General features: G+C 48.0%; 1 protein-coding gene across 1 annotated transcript in view; it reads right to left on the bottom strand.

Annotated features, from left to right (window-relative positions):
• The window catches only part of LOC145418071 (uncharacterized), a 3,409-nt gene extending 779 nt beyond the window's left edge, over positions 1-2,630 (bottom strand). Inside the window, exon 1 of the mRNA XM_080286603.1 lies at positions 299-2,630. Coding sequence (XP_080142729.1) covers positions 299-2,630 — 2,332 coding nt within the window. The remainder of the gene's footprint in view (positions 1-298) is intronic.
• Between the last annotated feature and the right edge of the window lie 15,179 nt (positions 2,631-17,809).

Raw genomic sequence — 17,809 nt, 5'->3', positions numbered from 1 at the left:
GTGTAAACAGTGACTGCCGGCCCAAAAGCAGGAATATAAACAGAAAAATTCTGCAGGGCAAGGATCAGGGCAAGTAGTTCCTTTTCAACAACTGAATAATTGCATTGAGCCTTAGAGAACTTTTTACTGAAATAACAGACAGGATGTTCTATGCCCAGATCATCGTCCTGTATAAGTACAGCTCCTGCTCCTACATTGCTGGCATCAACGGCCAGTTTGAAAGGCCTTGAAAAATTAGGAGCAAGCATCACAGGGTGACAACTTAAAATTCCCTTTACAGAATTAAAAGCACTTTTACAATCCTCAGTCCAACAGAATTTCTTCTCTTTCTTTAACAAATCTGTCAGAGGGGCCACAACACTTGAAAAGTTCTTAATAAACCGTCGGTAATATCCAACAGTGCCCAGGAACCTTCGAAGCTCACGCCTGGTTTTCGGTGCCGCAAAGTTCTTAATTGCCTCCACCTTTGAAGAAGGGGGACAAACACGACCGTGACCAACCATGTAACCAAGGTACTGAACTTGAGCCTGAACAAATTCACATTTCTTTAAGTTAGCTACAAGGCGAGCTTCTGAGAGCCTTGAAAGTAACATTTTTAATTGTTTTAGGTGATCTTCCCAAGTATCACTGAACACTACTACATCATCCAAGTACACCACACAGTTTGGAAGCCCAGTAACAACTCTGTTCATAAGTCTCTGAAAGGTAGCGGGGGCATTTTTCATCCCATAAGGCATCACATTACAACAATAAGTTTGACCATCTGCCACAAAACACGAAACTTCTTTTGCTCGCTCCGTGAAGGGAACTTGCCAGAAACCCTTCTTAAGATCCAGCTTAGTAATGTAGTGGGATGAACCAATGCAGTCAACACAATCTTCCAGTCGAGGCAGGGGATAGGTATCGGTCCTAGTCAGGGCATTGACTCTGCGGTAGTCGATGCAAAATCTCGCTGTCCCGTCAGGCTTGGGCTGCAGTGTCACAGGGGAGCTCCACGGGCTCACACACGGGGAGACAAGACCATTGTCCAGCATGTACTTCAGCTCCTGGCGGAGGACTCCTAAGCGCTTGGGGCAGACACGATAAGGTGGCAGCTTAACGGGGAGTGTGTCACCCACGTCAACATCATGCTCAATCCAGGTAGTCCGTCCAGGGGAGCTACCAAATACATCCTTAAATGAAGAAAGAAGTGTTAATAATTGTTGTGACTGATTGTGTGGCAAATGTGAAACCTTTTCAGCAAGGGAAAAGCCGGCCTCAGCATTGTTTTGCCAGGCACTTGCAGTATCGAAGTCAAAGTCCTCCTCATTTTGTTCCTGGGTTACCAAACCGCCGGGAACCTCCTCAATCTGTTCAAGTGAGACTAGATGCACAGGTACAGGGGCATCTGGAGTACGGTAATAAGGCTTCAGCATGTTAACATGGCAAAGTTGATGTTTCTTACATCTGTCTGGTGTCTGCACTAAGTAATCAGTACTACCCACTTTACGCACCACTGGATAAGGGCCACAAAACTTAGCAGCAAGAGGCTGTCCTTGAAGAGGCAATAGCACTAACACTTCATCACCAACCTTAAATTCTCGTAAACGAGCTTTCTTGTCATACCACCTCTTCATACTGGTTTGGGCCTGTTTCAAGTTCTCTCTAGCCACTTGTAAGCATTTAGAGATCCTGTTCTTGAAGTCACTAACAAACTGAAGTACATTATGGCTCATGGTGGAATCACTAGACCAAGCCTCTTTAATGATGGACAATGGGCCTCTTACCTTGTGGGCAAATACTAGCTCATTTGTGGAGAAACCCAAACTCTCTTGAGGAACCTCACGGGTGGCAAACAGGAGGAATGGCACTCCTCTATCCCAGTCCTTTGAGTGTTCCATGCAATACTTCCGAAGCATCGTCTTAAGGGTCTGGTGGTATCTCTCTAGGGCACCCTGGCTCTCAGGATGGTATGCACTGCTCTTCACATGCACAATACCAAGTTGGGCCATGGACTGCTGGAAGGCATTTGAAAGAAAATTAGACCCCCTATCAGACTGAATCTCCCTTGGCAACCCAAACTTAGTGAAGTAATCAAGCAATGCCCGAACAACTGTTCTAGCCTTTGGGGAATGAACAGGGATAGCCTCAGGGTATCTAGTGGAAGAGTCAATTATAGTTAGTAGGTACTTATTACCAGAGGATGTAGGAGGCAGGGGTCCCACCATATCAACTATAATACGAGTAAATGGAGGGTCAAAGGCAGGAATGGGAATGAGAGGCGACTTAGCTATGGGTTGATTAGGCTTCCCTACCATTTGGCAAGTATGGCAGCATCGCACAAACTGGGCCACATCTGCTGCCATATGCAGCCAGTAGAACTCTGCACGCAGCCGCTCTAGTGTCTTTCTAACACCCATATGGCCTGAAAACGGAGTACAGTGAGCCAACTCCAATAGCTCCTTCCTACAAGCACTGGGCACAACAATCTGATGACAATCCCACATTCCGTCATCAACATCAACATACGGGGGACGCCATCGCCTCCACAATACTCCATCCTTCATATAAAAGCAACCACTTTTTCCAACATCGCAATCCTCCACTGCAACTAACCTCAGCTTCTGGATCTCTAGATCACCTGCCTGCATCTCCTTCAATCTCTCAACACTCACCTCCTCCACTCCTAGCTCTAACTCTGTCGGGTGAGGAGGTCTGGCCGATTTCGCTCGAGGTGTGAACACTGTTTCATTCACTCTTGACGATTTTCGCCTGTTTTTCCTCGTTTTTGGGCCAGTTTTGACTTAGTCTCTGGCACTGAGGAAGCTTTTCTTTTGCTTTCCAGGTTTTTTCTGAGACTTTGTCTCAGATTGCCTGGGTGTGAGTGGGAGTGTGTGTGTGTCTTTGTGACTGAGTGTGCGGGTGTTTTTTTTTTTTTTTTTTTTTTTTTTGGCCTGCCGTTAGTGTACCTCACCGTAGTACGACGCCGAACCCTGAAGGGGTGCCGTTAGGGCACTTCCATGAAGGGGGGCCTTTAGGGCCTGGTTATAGGAGGCGGTGAGGGCGGCTCTGTTAGAGTAGGGAAGACCCGAACGGGGCAGTGGCGGGGCCTCCCATCGCCCTTTAGAGGGCGGGGAGCATAGGTTGCCCGTCACTGTAGGGACCTGGCCTCTTTTTCTGTATTTTGTTTGCTTGTGATTTTTGAGTGGTTGTGTGTGTGAGGTGTGTGTGTGTGTGTGTGTGTGTGTTTTTGACTGAGTTTTTTTTTTTTTGGCCTGCTCCGGTGAGCATGAAGGGATCCAGCATCCCTAGGCCCCCGGGGCATTCCCGCCTCCCGCTTCCTCAGTTGAGGCCCTCCATCCCGTGCCCTACCACAGGCACGAAGAGGGAGCGTCACTGCTCAGACTCGAGCTCCCACTCGTCCGCTCACGAGGCCGCGTGTGCTAACCCCTCTACCCTAACATCCACGAGAGCGGCACCTCGCTTGCGTGGTGACTCTACCCGCTCTGCCAAGGCGGCCCGCCGACATGAGGCTATGGAGGAGGTTACACTTGCTCCACCATCTCTCTCTTCCACCAGGGGCACTTTGGAGGCTCCTGCTGCGACTCAGCTCCCCCCCTCTGCTGATCCCGCTCTGCAGGAAGATGAGGGTTTCACCCCCGTGATGCGCAAGGGATCGAGGCGTGCTCGCCAGGGAAACGGCCCTTCTCCGGCAGTGCGCACTGGGCCTCCCCTCAGGGATCCCTCTGCTGCTCGTCCCTCCGTGTCGGTAGCTGTGCGTCCTCCTCCCCGCTCTGCATTTCCAGCTTTCCGTGTGCCGGTCCAGGACGGGCATGCGACGAGCTACGACGCCGTGGCTGCACTAGAGCGTCACCTGCCAGGGCTACGCTGCTCCAATCTCATGGGTCGGGATGGAAGCTCAGTGTTGGTGCCACAGGACGAGGGAGCCTACGACCTCTTAAGAACAGCCCTGCAGGACGAGGCCTGCCCTGTAAAGCTAGTAGAGCTGATGCCTGGTCAACAGTCTACGAAGGCAGTGGTCATGGGCTACCCCTTGCGAATGCCCATAGAGATTCTCCTTCACCACCCTCAAGTCGAGGAGGCAACCCGATGCCAAAACACGCGGACCCGAGAGGAGACTCGACAGGTCATTGTCACCCTGCGGGGTCCTCTGATCCCTGCCATAGACCTGGGGAACTGGGGAACATATCACCTTCGCCCCTTCACCCCAGAGCCTCTCCGTTGCTACCGCTGCCAACGCTACGGGCACCACCGTGCCAATTGCAACCGCCCCGTCATCTGCGGCATGTGCAGTGGTGGCCACGACACGGCCGAGTGCCTCCAGCGGTACAAGGCGAAGGAACCAGTTGCGGCCAAGTGCCCCAACTGCTCCGGGCGACACCACGCCTGGCACCCCAGCTGCCCCGCGAGGGTTCACCGAGTGAACCAGGGTCGAGAGAGGCGGTAGCGTTTGTGCAGGAGAACCAGGCCGCCAGCGCTACTCCAGCTCCCCCCGGCACTTTCATCTGGGGCCAACAGCGCCGCCCTCTCATCCAGCGCCCACCACCTCTCAGCGACAAGGAGTTCCCTCCATTGCCCTCAGCCCTGACTGTGGTCCAGACCACAGCCGAGGTCCACCGCCAGCAGCCGCCTGTCTCACCAGCACTTCCACCTGTAGAGACCAGCCAGCCACTGCCTGTTCCACCACCAGTGCCTGGCTCCACACCCAGTCCACCAACCGCTCCCGCTCCTCCAGTGATCTCATTCACAACGGAGGAGCTCAGGACCTTTGCCACGGAGCTGGCGCTGACCCTCGCCAAAACAGTTGCCTTAACCCTCGACATCCCTCTCCCAACAGAGCCCCTTGCCGAGGCTGCCAATCGCCTAGTAGACCAGGCGATCGACAGGAAGATGGCGAGCCTAGGTGCTCCTCTGTCCCCTCGCCGCCCAGCTCGTTCGGCAGGGCGACCCCGTCCCACACTGCACAGGACAGCTCGCCCGTCCAAGAGGGTAAAGCCACGACCTCCCAATGCTCAGTCTTCCACCGCACAGCTGCCTCGTCAGCGTCATCGTTTAGGGCAAACCCTACCACCATCAGGGTCCAAAGTGATGGACAGGGCCTCACCACTGCTGCAGGAGAACGACCGTCCGCAACTGTCGCCGGACGGCCAGTAGACCGCTCTCTCAGGCTCCTCCAGTGGAATTGCTTGGGAGCACGGAGCAAGCTCCCCCTTTTGCAGGAGGCGGCCGCACGGGACCGCCCTCATGTCATTCTCCTGCAGGAGACCCTGCTCCCAGGCAATTCCACTTTCCATCTCTCGGGATACACCACCCATCTCCTCCCGTATATTCGTGGCGTTACACGGGGATGTGCCGTTCTGGTTCAGGACCACATCGCATGCACGGATTGTCAGTCCCCTCCTTTCTGTGGACCTGATGTGGAGGTTCAGGGCGTGGTTCTCCATCTGGCGACGTCGCCCCTGACGGTATACAATGTATACCGAAGCCAGAGGAGCACCCTGGAGTTGGGGGAACTTTTCTCCCAAGCTGCCAGGGGGGCCGTGTACATTGGGGGCGACTTCAATGCCCACCACGCCCTTCTGTCATCGCCTCTTCAGTCCAATGAGGCAGGACGGCACATTTCTTTACTTCTGGAGGAGATGGGTGGTGTCTCCCTCCTAAACGACACGACAGAGCCCACCCATATTGGAGGAGGTCGCCTCGACCTCTCCTTTATCTCAACCCCTCTGTCAGGCCCTGGCGTCATGGTCACTCCACCCACACCTTGCGAGTGACCACTTCGCTCTCAGTGTTGACCTGCCTCTCTCGCTCCCCTTCCGCCACCCCCACCTCCACCACCACGGTGGGACCTACGCAGGGCGAACTGGGCTGCCTTCGCTCGTGCTCTCACAACGGCCTTCGAGACATCCCCTCATGCCTCGGATCTCGATAGTCAGGCGGATCAGGTAGCACGCATTTTTGCACAAGCTGCCTCTCTTGCCATCCCCGTGCAGCGACGCTCGGCGAGGTGCTACCGAGACGGCTGGATCTACTGCGACAGGGTCAAGGAATTGAACAGGAGACTCAATGCGGCTCGCAGGCAGTACCGGCGGTGCCGTACATCTCCGCACCGTCGGTACTTGGTCGCAGTGACACGCCATGTGGCTTCAGAGAAACGCCGCCTTAAGGAGGAGACGTGGATCGGATGGTGTCGGACGTTGGATTCTCACTCCACTCTCCGTGAGATGTGGAGAAGAATCAAGTCCATCTCCGATCCACGTCCCCCCCGTCCTCCATCTCATCCTGACCCTGCCGCTGAGGCCAGCCGTCTTGCTAAGCACTTCGCCGACCGCTCTGCCTCGTCTAATCTCCCGCAGTCTGTCAGAGCCCTACAGGAACAGCTGTCTGCCTCTCGCACTGCAGCAATTCAGGCAGCATGTGATAGGTCTGACCCTGCTGACTGTCTGATAACCAGTGGGGAGCTTCATAAAGCGCTGCAGCGCAGAGAGGACACTGCGCCGGGGCTTGACGGCCTCACATACTCTGTCTTAGCAAATGCCGGAGATTATGGTAGAGCACGTCTACTTGACCTGCTCAATCTATCGTGGTCTGAGGGGCGTCTTCCGAGGTCGTGGAGGGTGGCTGTTATCCACCCGATTCCGAAACCTCGTGATCCCGCCGCCATGCGCCCCATCTCCCTCCTCAGCTGTGTTGCCAAGACGGCTGAGAGGGTTGTGCGGGCCCGCCTTGCTTGGCGGCTGGGACCACTGCACCCAAGGATTTATGCTTTTCACCCTGGCAGGAGTACCACCCACTGCCTCGCATCATTCCTTGGGGAGCTGAGGGGAGGAAGGGGAATGGCCGTCTTCCTCGACCTTGAGAGGGCGTTTGAACTAGCGAACCCAACTGTTATCTTGGCTGCTCTTGCAGCCAGGGGTGTGGGAGGCAGGTTACTATCCTGGATCAAGGACTTTTTCACTGCTCGATCAGCGGGGGTTAGATTTCAGGGGCATCTCTCCCCTTTTTCTCATCATGACAATGGCACCCCTCAGGGAAGTGTCTTAAGCCCGCTCTTGTTTAACATCTTGATGGAGGGGCTTTTAACCATTGACTATGGGCCTGGCATAACACTACTGTGCTATGCAGACGACCTAGCCCTCATTTTTACACGCAGGGACTGTTTTTCGCAGGCTTATTCTGCCCTCTCCTGCCTGCATGAAAAATGCAATGAGCTAGGGCTCAAAATAAATCTCACGAAGACTAAATGTCTGCCCTTTGGCCTCCGTCCTCCTGACTTCCCGGTGCTGCTCAGAGGCCACCAGCTCACCGTGGTCACTTTGCACCAGTATCTGGGGGTCTGGTTTGACGGGGGCCTCACCTTTGGCAGCCACGTCCGATATCTGAGGGAGCGTGCCTTAACTCGCATGGCTGCCCTCCGATACCTTTCACGACGGAGTCTGGGGGCATCATATGCAGTCCTCCGCACTTTTTACATCCACGCGATCCGCTCTCTTGTGGACTACGGAGCAATCTGCTTGTCTGGCCTCACACCGCCAATCTCCAGATCACTGGAAGTCATCCAGAATGATGCTCTACGAATCATGCTGGGTGCTCCACGTTGGACCCGGATCACTAACTTACGGATGGAGAGTGGTTTGCCGTCGCTGGCGCACCGAATAGCACTACGAGTGACGCTTATCACTCACCAGTTAGTGCAGCGCCGACCAGAACTGCCAGTCTCTGCCCTGCTCCTACGACTACTACGACGACCACCTGAGCCGCTCCCCCAACGCGACTGGGCCCGAACCACGGCGGCTCTTATCCACAACCTGGAAGTCGCGCCTTGTCTCTGCCAAGGCCCTGATTCCCCATTTCCTGGGTTTCAACACCCACCGCCATGGAGGCCACCTCCATTCCGCATTCTTACTCCAACGGAGGCAAAACCTCGCTCCTCTATCCCTGCCATCCTGCGACAGGTGGGTCTCAGTCAGGTGGCTGCTCTGCACTCCCCGGGCTCGGCCACTTACTTTACAGATGGGTCGGTCCACCCTGATGGCTCTGCTGGGTCCGCTTTCGTCCTTGGAAGGACAGTTGAATCATGGCGCCTCTCCCCTGGTGTATCTGCATTTCAGGCAGAGCTCACGGCAATTCTGGGTGCGTTGCGACATGCTCACCATCATCATTACCAATGCATCGTTGTTCATACAGACTCCCTTTCTTCTCTGCAGAGGTTGCGCTCATTCTCGCTGCAAGACAATATCTTTCTCATAACGGCCATCCATACATTTGCAACCCTCCTTGTCCAGCGAGGAGCCACTATCACTCTTCATTGGCTCCCAGGACATGTGGGGATCACTGGGAACGAAACAGCTGATGTCGCTGCACGCTCTGCCTGCTCTCTGCCAGAGATCACGTTCCCACTTCTCCCCGGCCCATCACATGTCCGTCGCACTTTGACTGCAAAAATAGGTAGGCTGTCTCGGGAGGAGCACCAGCTTTGCGTCGCTGAAGGTTCCACATCTGCGACTTGGTATGACATAGCCACATCATACTCTCCTTTGGTGCCTCCCCCAGGCCTGCCAAACTATCTTTTAGTGCGTCTTAGAAGATTACGAATGGGATTCCCATGCTATAAGCAGATTAAAAATGCGGCAACAGATCCGTGTGCTCATTGCTTAGAGAGGTCGGATACGCCTCTCATCCATTACATACTTCACTGCCCTGCCACAGCTCATCTCAGATCCCGTCCCGCAGCTGGCTTTGCCCAATCGGCCAACGATTATACTGACGCTGCTGGCATTGTGGCCAGAACACCTTTTAAAATTTTACTACAAACAGTTAGGGACTACCCCCCTCCTCGTTAAATACAGCTTGTGCGCTACATGTGCACCACTGACGGGCTCACTGTTTGCCCGTGTCTCAGCACTGCTGAGACGAATATCCTACAACAACAACAACTCACCTCCTCGACAGGAACAGAAGTATCATCTGGTAAATTCATGAACGTATCTTCCAAGGAATAGGAATCGTTGGAGTCTTCCTCATTGGTGTCTTTGGGCGCCGTCTCTGGGCTAGTTTCCACTATGGCCGAAGGATCACCAGACTCACCTTCACCAAGTGACATGTCTCTGCTCTGCTCTGTCCGTGCCATAGATCTGGTCACAGCGCATGCTGGAAATACATCTACATCATCTTTATTAACCTGTGGGGGATCATCAGGCACAGGTATCTCAGACAGTACAGGGGCAATACACTTGTTCTCACCTGCCAAGTCATTTCCCAGTAGCAGGTCAACACCTTCAAGAGGAAGAGAGTCAACTAGTCCAAGGCGCGCTTGTCCCTCAAACAGGTTACATTTCAAGTCACCAGTGACCACAGGGATTACCTTTGCGCCAGTAACTCCTTGAATCATCACAAACTCTTTAGTTGGGACTTTAGTTTCAGGGCTTACCCACAACGAAAGTGAAGCTCCAGTGTCACGCAGAATCTTCACAGGAAATTCTGCTCCGTTCAACAATACCATGCCAGAAAACAAATATGGAGCAAAAGAAGAAGAAGGGGCAGAACTGCTAACTGCCGCCTGGACAATGTCTCCAGAAATTGAAGTGGCATCAGGAACGGGTGAGGGCATACCACCTCCCGCCTGCAATTCGACAGTGGGCTCCATATCCCCAATCACTGAAACAACAGGTTGAGAGGGGGAGGAAACAGAAGACTCTCCAGCCACCTTTTGGCCTGAAGGGCAAACTGGAGTCACCACTGGTCCACCTCGAACAAGGTTGACTGGCTAGGACGGAACATTCTTCTTGAAACACTTTTCAACACTGTGACCTGGACGCTTGCAATAAGTACAAAAGTGATAAGGGCGCCTGAAAGAACCAGAGGAGATATTAGAGGGCACAGAAGAGGGATTAGGTTTGGAATTAACGGCTAGGTCTGGCTTACCCGAGTGTTGGTTACTCTGCTGTGGGGTATACTTCTTAGAGGAGAAATTCCTAGAGAATTCCTTAGGTTTATTCCCATATTTATGCAAGACATAATCATCAATAATGACAGCTGCTTCAGACACTGTATTAATTTGCTTGTCTGATAAATGAATCCTTAATTCACTGTCTAATTTATCCATGAAATTCTCAAGGATTACAATATCCCTTAACCTAGTACAGCTTGGGTTATTGCAATCTGCCACGTTTTCACTTCTAATCCACATTTGGAAAGTGTCAGTCACATGCCTAGCAAACTCCAAGTAAGACTCCTGGGGGCGTTTCTTAGCATTCCTAAACCGCTGACGGTATGCCTCAGGTCTTAATTCATAAGCACGTAAAACTGAGCTCTTCAAAACTTCATAATCTGAGCATTCTTGAAAACTTAAGCTGTCAAACACTCTGAGGGCCTTGCCTTTAAGCACAGTATGAACTAGGGTAGGTCATCGGTCTTTAGGCCACTTATTTCCAGTAGCAATTTTTTCAAAACGTGAGAAGAACTCCAAAACAAGGTTCTCGTCAAAAGGAGGTACTAATTTAGTGGCATCAGTAGTACTGAAACCTGAGAAGGAATGGGAAGAATTTATCTGGCCTTCGGAGGATCTCATACGATATTCATGCTCAAGTTTCATTTGTTCTAACTTCATCTGTTCTATCTTTGCCTGCTGCTCTAACTTCGTCTGTTCTATCTTTGCCTGTTGCTCTAACATTGCCTGTTCTAACTTTGCTTGCTCTCTAGCTCGCTCCATCTTTGCCTGCTCTATCTCTAGCTTCATTTGCTCCATCTGAACCTCGTGTTCCCATTTAGCCTGCACCAACCTGATATCCTGCAAAAATCCATTAGAGACAGGGGAACCCCGATCTTCTGATCTAGGATGAGGGGATTCAGGCTCTGACTCTACAACACCCTCAACCACAGGTGACAAATTTACACGTGCATGGGCATCCGTTTCCATGACTGCTTAAGTTCGGTACACCAACAAGTAAATGTACAGCTCTCAGGGGCTATGACAGCTTACACAATCTTTCTTAAACCCTACAAAACCCAGTATTGACAATCCTGGCGAGGTCGCCACTTTGATACGACATGGAGGGGCTAAAGGACTATCTGATAGCCTGTAAAGTGCGCAACGGAAATTTTAGAATACCAAGTGGCAGTTAGCCACACCAAGTCGTAAGCTTAAATAGGGGAAAATGGTGATAAAGTGTAAAACATACCAATGACCAAAAGGAGGAATGAAATAGGCAATTAAAAATACTTAAATTAATTTACTTAAACACTAACTTAAAGCTACAAGAACAAAAACAAACAGGTTCAAACAGGATTGCCAAACTAGCTCTTGCAGAAGTTATCCTAAAGTTCCGAATGTTAATAATAAAGATAAACCAGAACATAAACTAGCCCTTGGGTTCTAAAACCTCTGGGGACTTGCAATACAGACCTGGCATAAAAATAAAGACTTAACACTAATATAACATGTGACATTAGCTAGGGCAATAACAGTGATTCAAAATCAATAATTCTTATAAATAATAGCAATATCAAAAGAACCTATTAAATCTACCATGTGCTGACAAACTAACTTACGTGTGGCAGATAAACTACTATATTATAATAATATCCCCAGAACAGAGCAGTCCAACACACCGGTCAAACTCAAGCCGTTAACTAACTCAGGATTTTTTTTTTTTTTTTTTTTTCCGGCCTATCAACCATTGGGGCCGAAGCCCCTGGTTATTAAGGCCGTGTATAGATATATATATGTATATACATTTAAACATATATACATATATATACAAACATATATATATACATACACACACACACACACACTTCCATGCATACATACAGACACACTTTCATGCAAACGTACATATATATATAATAATTTTAATCTTATTTATTATTTTTTTTTTTTGGATTTTTATTTTTTTAATTTTTTCTTGGTTTTTATTTTTTATACCTTATATTATAAAGGAAACCTAATGTAAAGACCCTAAAACTAATCACCTAACAGACAAATCGCTAACCTATACTAAATCCTACAGAGACAAATAGCTAGACCTACACTAATGGTAAAAATACCTCGACTAACAGAACACCATCGACTACAGATATGTAATGCCTTTCTACATTACATACCTGCACTCATCACCTGGTGACTGTCAGTCGAGGCACAACCTAATATAGGGGACATCAATATATGAAAGGGAACCAGACGAGTCAGGAACATTTCCATATACGTCAGCTGTCGTCCCTAATTAGAATAACTTAAGCAAGATAATATAATGTATTTACAAAATTTGTACAAAAAGTGAAGAACCTCGCCCAGCAGACCACCATCGACTGCAAGTGTCCAATACCTTCCTATATTGCACACTTGCACTCATCATCTGGTGACTGTCAGGCGAGGAACTTGGCTTAATGTAGGGGACATCTATATTAGAAATAGATCGGTGGGAGGAGGAACTATTTAAAATATGTCAACTGTCAACCCTAATTAATATTACAGTATATACATATTTACTCTACATAAAAACCATAACCACGCAGTAAAAAAGTCATATCACTCTGATCAGTCCGGTCTCTCTCAAGAAAGCCATCAATTTATCAGTCATAACAATGTCCCCATCACCCAGGATGGTGGAAAGGGTGAAGGGGGCGTCTACTGCGCCGCAGTAATTTATAAGTGAAGCGCGTTCACGAATAAATCGCCGACAGCGCAGGATGATATGACTAATAGATAACACCGCATTACAGATGTCACAGTGCGGTGGGAAGCGTCTTTCCATATATGGTTTTATGTGGGTTACAATGGTGGCATTAAGCCGTAACCGTGCCAACACTTTTTCTTCTAGGCGACTGGGACGGTTGGCAGTGTCCCAGTCGCCCAGGTACGGCTTACAAGTTGGAATATTTAGTCTGGTCCACTGACCTTGCCACAGAAGATTTATTGATTTCTTTCCGAGAGAGAGACTCGACCGTAGATCACGAGGAACGTCCCAAGTCTCCTCGAGCTCTACAGCCGACTTTGCAAGTAAGTCAGCCTGCTCATTGCCGTGGATACGACAATGACCAGGCACCCAGATCAGCGTGAATGACTTGTTGCATGAATGCAACTTATTAACAATGCGGCCCTGGATCTCATGAGAGTCCGTAGTGCAAGATGCAATTGCCTGAAGGGCTGATTTTGAATCTGAAAATATGACAAATGAGTCATGTCTAGAATTGAGAGCATAGTCTATGGCTTTATCAATAGCAAAAAGTTCTGAAGTAAACACAGATGTATGAGTCGGCAACCGATACCTGAGGGCACATTCAGTCGACCACACACTTGCACCCACACATTCACTCGACTTGGAGCCGTCGGTGTACAATTGATGGGACCCCAAGTGACGAACAATGATGTTACGAAACAAGTGGTGGACCTCCGCCTCCGGCGCCTTGGCCTTTGGTGCTGGGAGCCATGTAACATCGACTGTAAAGCCGGGTGGCAACTCAGGAAGTCCCAGCCCGGCTTATATTAACTCGGGAAAGCAAGAAGGGTAACTCAGAGAAGCAAGAAGCGCAACTCAATGAAGCTGGAGGGCAGAACAGAAACTCAAGGTTGAAACCGTGAGCAAATACAGGAAGGTGGTTCGAAACAGCTCTTAAACTATAGACACACAGCTGGGCCAGACTGTTTCCTACGATCTGATATTTATAAACTGTCTTCACAGAATGCTAAACATGGTACTAAAGAATGAATATTAAAGATTCTGAATATTACATATGAATATAAGCAATGTATATCTGCTACACGTAACAATATATATAATTGATAATCGAAAAAAAAACGTTATCTAATCATTATAAAGAGAAATGCCAAGCAATAAATCATGTGAAATGTGGAAAGTTTCTGAGGGATTAGAGTAAAATTATTTTTGCGTGTTTACTGTAGATTTAGATAGTGGAAATACCATACAACTTTTATTCAAATTGAACGTACAAAGAAAAACTCTTGAAGTATCTCCTAAACGTTCTTGGTGGTTCGAGAAGCCATACCATTCAATTATTGCAGCTGAAACGGTACTAAAAAATTCATTAAGTTTGTTTGTATGCTACCAGCAGTTAGTCCTCTGTGTTCTTGATGACCCCCTTGTTTTTGGGTAGCCCCTTTCTATTAATTTTTAGCTCACACAATACTGTACCATGTCAGGCCTCTTGGGAAAAATAATCATTCCTGCCTGGCTTACTCTTGCTCTTTGCCTAGTTTTTTATTCCGCGCATCTCTGGCTTACTCCAGTAGTCCGTCTGGCGCAATACTCGTACGTGACGTGAAAGACAACAATATCGCTTCCTTTTTTAGCCAAACAATTATGAAGCTTTTACCTGACGTCCTGTAGTTTGTTGAACTCCGAAACTCATCACTGGAATTTGAAAGTAATTGCTCGATGTCTCGTTTTTTATCGGTGAAAAATGGGAGTATATTATGAGTATGGAGTATATTATGATATCGTAGTTACCTCGCTAGAGACGGAGTTCGGCGAGGTATTCTTTTTGGTCGAATTTTTTTGTTTATTTTTGTTTCTTAGCAACATTACGGAAAAAACGGCTGAATAAAATTACATGAAACTTTCAAGACATATGGGCTCTGATCCCAAAAGGAAGTGATTAAATTTTGGAGATGATCGAGTGACCTTGGAAGGTCAAAATCAAGGTCATGGATTTTCCAACGGCTATATCTTGAAACCGGTTGAAGATAGAGATACTACTATCAGCATGCAAGAATTCCCATATGGGCTTTCATTTGACACCAAGACCTTTGACCGTAAGTCAAAATACCGATTCAGTATTCAACAGCAATAAAATAACTGCTGTTGGGTGAGGTTTGGTGTGCTTGGCAGTTGGCACCACTTGTTTTCATTGATTTTTGCTGACACTAAATAACTCTATTGATGCCATATCCTCAGAGGTGGGCAAAATCCAGTGTGCATTCTACTTATGGGATGTATGTTGAGGGGGGGGGGGGTTACTGGTGATGTGTCTGGTGTGCATTTAAGGCATGTATAGAGTTTCAGTGCGTGTCGGTGCGTCCAAAGACGAAGGACCACTTTTAGGACATGCTGTGACGGTGGATTCGGTTAGGGAGGGTGCGGCTATCAAAGGCACTGGTGTAGCTTGGTGGAGACCTTTCAAAGTTGAGGAGGTTGGTATGTCCTTCAGTAATCATTTCGATGCCGTTGCTCCTGTCTGGAGGCGGCAAAATTTTTTAAAGATTTGCAAATGAATGGGTTCCTTTCTCTCATTAGTATAAGCTGTTTATCTGTCTGACTGTATTTCTATATGTTTGTCTCAGTTACTTCGCCAACCAACACGCACAACGTATACTGATATTGACACACAAACACACATTCACCCAAAAGATCCCATTGCTTTTCATGCCATCAGTAAAATACCGCTCCAAACACAAGCTATTATTTTGGCCAGAGATACACGTGGCATCGTGGCTTATAGCGATAATACTCGTAAATAGAGGCTGAAAATGAAAGCGAATGGGTTTCCACGAAAACATGTTATTCGGGATTACGGTTGGTGTAGGATTTCATGATCTGGGACATTATGTAGCCAGTATCAAGTGGTTTGGTGTTATTCAGGTTTATATGGATGGGTAGATAGCTAGGTAGATAGACAGTGACAAACAAATAAAAACTACTGATAGAAGGATTGGGTGTGCTAAGCCGACTCCGCTCTTTCTTTACCCCTGCACAATTGTTGACTCTATACAGGGGTTTTATCCGCCCCTGTGTGGAGTACAACTCTCATGTGTGGGGAGGCTCCCCACATACAGCTCTTCTCAATAGGGTGGAGTCAAAAGCTTTTCGTCTCATTAACTCTCCTCCTCTTACTGACTCCCTTCAACCTCTGTCTCTTCGCCGCACTGTTGCATCTTTATCTCTTTTCTATCGCTATTTTAATGGTCACTGCTCCTCTGAACTGTCTGCTTGCATTCCTTCACCTCTACGACGGGCGCGTAGCACCCGTCTGGCAGCAAACTCTCATCCCTTTTCTGTCCAACTCTCTAATGCAAGCGTTAACCGTTACTCCCAGTCTCTCATTTATGTAACAGGTCAGCTCTGGAACTGTCTCCCTCTGTCTGTATTTCCTGCTGCCTATGATCTCCAGTCTTTCAAACGCAGTGTGTCCAGGCATCTCAAAATGATCGGATCTTGAATTTGGCTTTCTATTGTATTTTGTTTTTCTCTTGGAGGGAACTGTTACTGCGGGCTCATGGCCTTTGGTTCCTTCTTCCTCACATAAAAAAAATAAAAAAGACGAACACATACAGATTTTATACATTATACCGGTATATATATATATAATAGATAGATAGATAGATAGAAAGATAGATATAATATACATACATATGTACAATACATATGCGTGTATAAAAAGTTAAATGTAGAGAGGAAGAGAGAGGTGAAAAGATTAGTAAGATTAGGAAAGTGGATGAGGAATTTGGAAGAAATTTGAGGGCAAAGTGGAGGGAATGTGAGAAAATGTTCTGGAAGGAGGTAAAGAGAGCTGGACAGGGTGGTATGGAAATTAATGGAGGAGAGAAAGATAAAAATGGTAGGTTGAAAGCAGAGAAGAGAGAAATAGTGAGCAGACAGACAGAAGACGTAAAGGACCTGTTAAACATAGAGAATTAAAGTAATATACTTATGAGTGGCTGGGGAATGGCTGAGATAAGGAAGGAGGTGAGAAGGGGAGAAGAGATCAGCAGGATGAAAGTACTGGAAGCAATGATGAAAGTCAAAATGGGGAAAGCCCCAGGAATTGATGGAGTGTGTGGTGAAATGATGAAGCATGAGGGAGAGTTAGTAGTAGAATAGATATTGAAGATATGCAGATTCGCCTGGGAGGAAGGTAGAGTCCCGGAGGAGTGGAAGTTAGGAATAATTATTCTCTTGTACAAAGGATATGGAGAAAAACAATTGTGCGATAATCATAGTGGCATTTTGTCTTCTTAGCATAATTGGCAAGGTATATGGTAGGATGCTTATTGACAAAGTTAGGGATATAACGGAGGAATTAGTTGGAGAAGTACAGGGAGATTTTAGGAAAGCGAGGGGTTATGTAGATCAGGTAATTACCCTAGATCTTTAGCTGGAAAAGGACAACAACCTGTATCAAGTTAAGGTGAAAAACCAATTACACTGTCAATTAAAATGGTTTATAAATCAGTCTCTGATAATTTTACACCCTGTGTGTTTTTCTATCACAAGCACTGCCCACTTTCTCTGTTCGTTAAAATCCCTGTCTGTCTCCCTCTCTATCTGACTTTCTGTCTGTCTGTCTGTCTAGACCTGGCAGTCTGTCTCTGTCTAGATGTGTCTGCCTGTCTAGATATGTCTGCCTAAATGAGCCTGTCTGTCCGTATATACTGTATGTCTGTTGCACGCCAGAATCGAAAGTTTCAGCAAGCATGTTGGTCAGTTCCATATGTTAGTTTGTTTGTCTGTCTGTCTGTATGTCTGTCTGCTCTCTACAGGTCACAAATTTGCGCCAATCGTTCAGTAAAAATCAGAAGGTAGATATCCATAAACCCTGGAAGCCTACTGTTTTTCATCAAAATTGGTCAAAGCCCCCGGGTTGGGTGTGGCATAGAAACCCTTCAACGGCCGTGGGTCTGGAAATCGTTATAACCTTGTGGTCAGCCCGCCCCGGCACCATTTTTTCTTTAATCTCGAAAACCGATTTTTCGCTACCAAATTGAAGAGAAACATAAGGCGCACCTGCCAATGCAATTTTTAGCTTCCTAAACCCATCCTGTGCTTTGCAATGAAGCGTGAAAAAATTCGCA

This window comes from Coenobita brevimanus, chromosome 112, assembly GCF_032717465.1.
Source record: "Coenobita brevimanus isolate Jiangsu-jjx chromosome 112, ASM3271746v2, whole genome shotgun sequence".
NCBI lineage: Eukaryota > Metazoa > Arthropoda > Malacostraca > Decapoda > Coenobitidae > Coenobita > Coenobita brevimanus.
This window is presented reverse-complemented; position numbering and strand designations above follow the sequence as displayed.